The sequence below is a fragment of the Bison bison genome, unplaced genomic scaffold (assembly GCF_000754665.1).
Source record: "Bison bison bison isolate TAMUID 2011002044 unplaced genomic scaffold, Bison_UMD1.0 scf7180017864371, whole genome shotgun sequence".
Classification (NCBI taxonomy): domain Eukaryota; kingdom Metazoa; phylum Chordata; class Mammalia; order Artiodactyla; family Bovidae; genus Bison; species Bison bison.
The window spans coordinates 15,245,141-15,251,829 of record NW_011494943.1 but is presented as its reverse complement, the minus strand read 5'-3'; the positions used below and the strand labels follow the sequence as shown (position 1 = coordinate 15,251,829).

At 57.8% G+C, this 6,689-nt stretch overlaps 1 protein-coding gene across 1 annotated transcript in view; it reads left to right on the top strand.

Annotated features, from left to right (window-relative positions):
• Positions 1-30: 30 nt before the first annotated feature.
• The window catches only part of KCNH6 (potassium voltage-gated channel, subfamily H (eag-related), member 6), a 22,874-nt gene continuing 16,215 nt past the window's right edge, over positions 31-6,689 (top strand). The window contains exons 1-3 of the mRNA XM_010856559.1: positions 31-144; positions 963-1,193; positions 6,500-6,661. Coding sequence (XP_010854861.1) covers positions 69-144; positions 963-1,193; positions 6,500-6,661 — 469 coding nt within the window. The 5' untranslated portion in view covers positions 31-68. The remainder of the gene's footprint in view (positions 145-962; positions 1,194-6,499; positions 6,662-6,689) is intronic.

Below are 6,689 nucleotides of genomic sequence, written 5' to 3'. Positions count from 1 at the left end.
CCAGAGGACAGGCGGAGAAGCAGGGAGCCGGAGCGCTGCCGGCTCCGGGCAGAGGCCGCGGCCGAAAGATGCCGGTCCGCAGGGGCCACGTCGCGCCCCAAAACACTTACCTGGACACCATCATCCGCAAGTTCGAGGGCCAGAGTGAGTGTGTGCGGTGGGTTGGGGCATGATCTGGAGCCCTGGTTCGGTGGCAGGAGTGGCCGGACCCTTTACTAACTTCGAATGGAGCAGGGTGGGGGGTGTCTGATATGCCAAACGCATATCCTTCCCTTCAATGTCCGAGAAACACCTTTTCCTCCAGCGAGCCCCTACTTTTACCTCCAACACCACCCTCCCTTCTGCTACATGGTGGGCAAAGTGCAGCTCCCCGCTTCACCTGAGTTGTTTTCTTGCCGGTTCTAAGCCCTGACCTCCCCTTGTATCCCTGCCATGCTTCCCTCCTGACTCCCCCACCCCACCCCCAACTTCCTCCAGAGGTTTCCTTTTCGCACTCCTTTTCACCTCCTAACCGAGCCACTCTGGTCTTTCTAGGAGCTCACCCAGGCTGGGCCCCCATCTGGTCACACCCCTGCTCCCTCTCGCCTATCCCTTTCCCTGCTCCAGGAAGCCTTGGGCCTCTCTCCCACTTCACTGACCCCATTACTGCCCTGGTCTTCCCACAATTCCCAGGCCTGACTCTCCTTCCCCTTCTCTGGTCATCGTCCTGCTTCCCCCTCCTGACCATCCCCTCATTACTCCCAGGAGCCCCATGGCCTTCCCCCATGACTCTGGCCTTCTTGGTCTTCCCACCCTCCCCAGACCTGACCTTCCCCTTCCTTCATTTTGATCACAGCTCTGCTCTGCATCCAGATCCAATCCCCCCCACGCACACACACACCAACCACTCCCACAAGTCCCTCTGATCTTTCCCTCCCTACTGCCTGGTCCTGGTTGCCATGGGCTCCCACCTCCCGCCCCAGGTCGTAAGTTCCTGATCGCCAACGCTCAGATGGAGAACTGTGCCATCATTTACTGCAACGACGGCTTCTGCGAACTCTTCGGCTACTCCCGAGTGGAAGTGATGCAGAGACCGTGCACCTGCGACTTCCTCACAGGCCCCAACACCCCTCGCAGTGCCATGTCCCGCCTGGCGCAGGCCCTGCTGGGGGCGGAGGAGTGCAAGGTGGACATCCTCTACTACCGCAAGGATGGTGAGGCACCCTTAGACCACAGATTCCGCAAGGCAGGCTCGGCCCCTCTCTCATCCAGGCAGAGTGGTCATGGGAAGGGCACCGACCCCGGGGACCAAAGGGCCTGGATGAATTTTGTCTCCTCAGCTGTATGGAGAAAGTGCTGGACCCTGGGTGCAATGCCTTCCAAGGTCCTTTTCAGGGGCCAGGGACGAGGCTGAGCCACCAACTGGTCCTGGCCACATGCAGGGCCTCCCACACCATCGTCCCTCCCCCGTGTCCCCGGTCTCCTGGCTGTCCACTCTGTCACTGTCAGCCCCAGCTGTCAGGCAGCTGGGACGGAAATTAACCTTTCCTCATCTCCGTCTGCTCTGGGGATTAGGGGAGGAGTCACCCCCTCAAGGCCTCTGGGGCCAGGCAAGGCATGGGGGTGGCTGGCTTGAAAAGAGGGCTGGGTGAGGCTCAGGGACCCCAGCTCCTTGGGGAGACAGAGTCTGGAGTTTGTGCTGGCCCTGGAGGCTTGTCCAGTTTGGGATATTACTGCCAGCCCAAGCTACTGCAGACAGAACAGAAGCATAGGGCGAGGGCCGAGGATAAGAAATTCTGGAGCCCTTCAAGGCCCTCCCCTCAGTACTTCAGTGTCTCCACTGGGTCTGTGCGGAGAGGAAAGAGATGGGTGGGAATTAGGGTCCCCAAAGTCCCTTTGAAATCACCTGGATCAGTGGCCCTCTCAGCCTGCTTCTGCGTCAGAATTACCTGGAACTTGTTTTCCAAAACATACCTTCCCTAGAAAGGGGCTGACTCAGAGGTGTGAAATGAGGCCCAAACAGGTGTATTTGGGGAAATCCCCCTGGCAGTTTAGATGTTCTGTCAGGTTTAGGAACCACTGGCTTGGATTAATCCCTCGTTTCATGGGTGAAGAAACTGAGTCCCGAGAAAAAGAAAGAACTTGGCCAGGATTCTACTGCATGGGTCCCAGCTGGGACTGGACCCCAAGTCTCTGGATTCTTCCCTCAGATATATCTGGTCCGAATAACCCCAAGAGGGGTGAAAGGAACCCAACAGCCTCTGTGTTCCGAGGTGGAACTTTTGGGGAAGGAAGCCCAAGAGGCCCTCCCTGGAGAAGAAAGCATGAGGGCCACTGGAGTGCAGGGGAAGGGCAGGCACCTTTGGACTGAGGCTGAAAGGTGCTCACGGCCTGGTTGCAGGGCCCTGGTGTGTGTGTGGAGCATGAACATAAGTGTAAACCTGAGCATGTGTGTGTGTAAGGTGTTTGAGGTGCTTCTTGGGCAGGTCCTGGCTGTCCCTCTGGCTGTAGTGATTAGGGGACTAGGAAGAACCTGGCTTAGTTTGGGAGCACTCACAGGGTTAACAAAGTCAGAATATTTTTAAAAGCTGTGACCTCGCCTCCTCACATCATTGCAGAGAGGTGACAGTCAAAGGAGTGAGAAGGGTCCCAGGGGAACAGGATGGGACAGCAGGGAATGACGGAGGCCCACAGGTCCCTCTGTCCCTCTCCTTGACCTCAGAGCCCTACCTGGGCCTGAGAGGGGTAAGAGCCGATCATAGATGCCTAGTGATGTCAGCTCAGGGCTCTTAGGGTCTCCTCAGCACCCTAACTGTGCCTGGGCCAGGGGCCGAGGTCAAGGTCAAACCTTGACCCTCTGAGATCCTCAGGTCCTCAGAACCCTGTTGGCGTCTTCTAGCCGTCAGAAGGAGCCCTAGAGACCTAGTCTTAGAGGTTTTCTGTGGGTGACAATGAAAAGTTACCCACATACCTGTGCGTTGTGCTTAGTCACTCAGTCATGTCCAACTCTTTGCAACCCCCTGGACTGTAGCCTGCCAGGCTCCTCTGTCTTCCACATTGCAGGCAGATTCTTTACCATCTGAGCTACCAGGGAAGCCCACCTTGACCCATTGTAGTCCAAGACCTTGAGCACCTTGGACCTACCTGAAATTGGTGTGAAACCTAGAAAGGGGAACCTTCTGGCCAGCATTCCCCTAAGAGAAGGATGTGATGCTCAGATAACTTATGTACACCCTGTGGTCCACTCTGACCATGTGATTGTTTTTTCTGTTTTGTTTTTATCATATTCACATGGCTCTTATAGCCTGCTGAAGGGCATTCCCTTCCTCAGGTCAATACCTCCTCTCCCCCATCTTCCATTGATTAGAGGAGGTGTCACCCCCCCCCACCTCCTACAGAATTCTAGCTGATTTATAATCCTCTTTTCCTCTAAAGGGGTAAACCACTGATAGTTCTCCAAGTTCAAATAGAGAGTCTGTGGCCATACACCTCCACATTGTGCATCTGTGTAAAACTGTGCTCAAAGAGGCCAGGCCATTTGACAAAAATTACCCCATGAGACAGGGCTCAGAGACCCCTGAGAAACTGGCTCTGCTGCCATCTACCTTCATGAGGAAAAGTTAAGACCCTAACAGCTAGGAAGCATGGGGATGGCCGCAAGACTCGAGCCAATGAGAGTCTGGAGGGAGCCCTGGAGAACAGTTCTATGGCTGCGCCCCCTGGGGACCTGCCAGAGGGGCCCAGCCCCGCCTGCCTGCCTTGGCTGGATGTCTTCTCTGATGACCCCAAGCCAGAGAGTCCCCCAATCTCCAAGCCAGACTCGAGGAAGCCTGGAGCTCCTCCAGTCCTCAGCTCCAGTTCAGGAAGAAGGGTGTGGGCAGAGGTCTGGGCTCCCAGTGTCTTGTGTACACTTACCCACGAATGCCAGAGACACCCAGCGGGGAGGCAGGGTGGAGCAGCCGCACTCTTAGTGGCAGCCTTTGTGGCACCAGCTCTTCCCTGAGGGCTCACCGCATACCGGATGCAGGGTGTGAAGAGATGGGGACTATAGACAATACTAGAGCCTCCAAGGGGAGGGGCGGGGACTATGAGAAACTGAAGGAAGGGGCGCATCTAGAGGCAGAGAAAAACCGGGAGCAGTGTGCTGTCCGGGGTAGGAGGGGGAGAGACGAGCCCACTGTCCAAGGTCAGAGAGGTGGGCCCCGAGAGGAAGCCCTGCAAGAGAGGGCGAGCAGAGCCTGTCGACCACCCTCCAGGATCAGGGCGAGGGCACAGGAACACTACCACTCCCGGGCACCCCTTAGGGTGACACACTCACCCACTTGTGGTCGCCCACACTCACTCGTGAGCAAGGACAGCTTGTGATGTGCTTAGTTGCTCAGTCATGTTCAACTCTTTGCGACCCCATGGACTGTAGCCCACCAGGCTCCTCTGTCCATGAGGATTCTCCAGGTAAGAATACTGGAGTAGGTTGCCATGCCCTCCTCCAGGGAATCTTCCCAGCCCAGGGATCGAACCTAGGTCTCCCGTATCACAGGCAGATTCTTTACCATCTGAGCCACCAGGGAAGCCCAAGACAGCTTAGGGATCAGGAAAAGAATGCTCTGTTCTTGTCTGAATTCTCCTGTCTCTATCAGCGCACAGGCAGTGAGTGTGAAGGTCAGGCAGGGGGTGTTACGTGAAGCTGCCCTCCAGCCCTCACTGCTCGGATGGGCTAGTCTTTGGTTCACTCTCAGCCTCAGTTTTCCAAAGATAGCATCAGTAGGTACAGGCTGGGGCTTGGCAGCCCCTAGAAGCATAGAGCCTGGAAGCCCTGCCCAGCTGTGCCAGCTCCCCACCAGGCCAGATTTCCGCAGTGCCAGAGAGAGTGAGGAGAGAGAATGGCCTTGCGTGTGCTGTTTCAGGCCACTGGCCAAGGAGGCTTCCTGGGTGGGTCCCAGCACCCAGGCCTTGCCATGCCCTGGGCTGACAAGTGTGCCAGGCTCTGGTCTGGGAAGCAGGCCCACAGCCCTGCAAGCCCAGGAGTGGGTCTCAGAGGCGAGCAGGCTGCCTCTCCTTGGTGTGGATATCTCCCCTGGGGCCAGCGCAGCAGCTGGCAGATGGCTGCCTGGTGCTTGGGAGTCCGGGAATCTGATCCGGGAGATTCTTGCTCCAGGGAGGAAGGTGGGAGGGAGGAGGTGGACAGCTCGGCTGCACCCCAGCACTGAGGGGGTGAGAAGGTACCAAGGGAAGGGTGCACCAGAGGGTGATCTGGGGAAGAGGGATTCTAATGGACCCCAAATTAGTAATAGCCTTCCACCCACTCACATTTACACTCATTCTTTCATTCACTCAGATAACAACACCTTGGACAGGTCCTGGCCTCCAGCAAACAAGACAGACAAATCTGCCTTCTGCTAGTCATGTTTACCCGAGTCCCCCGCCCTTAGCGTCCTTGGACGTGACACCCATCAACATTGAACTGAGGGACGTGGGATGACCGGGTCCCGTGGAGCAGGACGCACAGGGCATCCACCCAGCCTGCTGCCTGGTCTCTAGGGAACATGGCAGTTTCAGCTTGTTTTGTTCCACTCACCTATGGGAGAGGGAGCAAGACCCTGGAGCAGAGAAAGAGGAACAAAAGGGCCAAGGGCTGGGTCTGGGCTGCCTGTGATGGCTGCATAAGCGGCAGGAGAGCCTGTCCCACCCCCACCCTGCCATCTATCTCCCTCTCCCTCTGCAGCCCCCAGGCCACTGCCCCACCTGCCCCACCCCTAGTCCCAGCACCTCTGCCTTGAGATGAGAGGCCCCTTCCTGGTCTGGAGCTGCAGCCTGGCCCTCACTCCAGTGTCCTCGGCCCAGACGAGTCCCCATCCCTATCCAAACTGTTGTGTATGAGAGCGCAGGGCTCTCCGCTCCATGGCCCCAGCCCTCCTTGATGCATGGCTCAGCCAGTCCTGGCAGGTCAGTTTCTCAGAAGCCCAGGCTCTGCAGAACAGGGGTCCGAGTATGCCCTCCAGGGCTCCATGCGCCATCATGGAGCTTGAGGCCTAGTGCCAGCGGGCTCGGTGCCCAGCACTTGGTGTGTTCTCAGTGAGTTCCCTCCAGCATCAGGGGAGCAGGACATCTTTGGGGAACAAGAGTACAGGAGCTGAACCCAGGGCCAGCCAGAGCTACATGGGGGTAGGAGACCCAGCCTCACTTCCCCACTTAATCCACCCCCATCTGCTCAGCTTTAATTACAGCAGAAGCAAACCTCAAGGTTAAGCCCCGAGCTGAGGGCCGAGTGTGGACTTGGGCCCGAGGCTGCATTATCTCCTAATGAGGAGCTTAGCGGCTTTCTCCACCTCTGCTCTGTGGGCGGGGCCCTGCTGGGCAGTGTCACCAACAGCTCTGGTCACTCTGCGGGCCTCCTCCCCCACCCACGGCTGCTCTCAACTTGACCTTAACCCAGCCCCCTGCCTAGCTTCCCCAGGCCAGCTTCCTGCAGGAGAGGACCCCTCTGGTGACATGCTACCCTCCCTTCCCACGGTGTTCACAGCCTCCTGCTTCCGCTGCCTGGTGGATGTGGTGCCCGTGAAGAACGAGGACGGGGCGGTCATCATGTTCATCCTCAACTTCGAGGACCTGGCGCAGCTCCTGGCCAGGCGGGGGAGCCGCAGCCTGTCCCAGCGCCTGCTGCGACAGAGCTTCCTGGGCTCGGGTGAGGACGGGAGCAGGTGGAGGGGGTG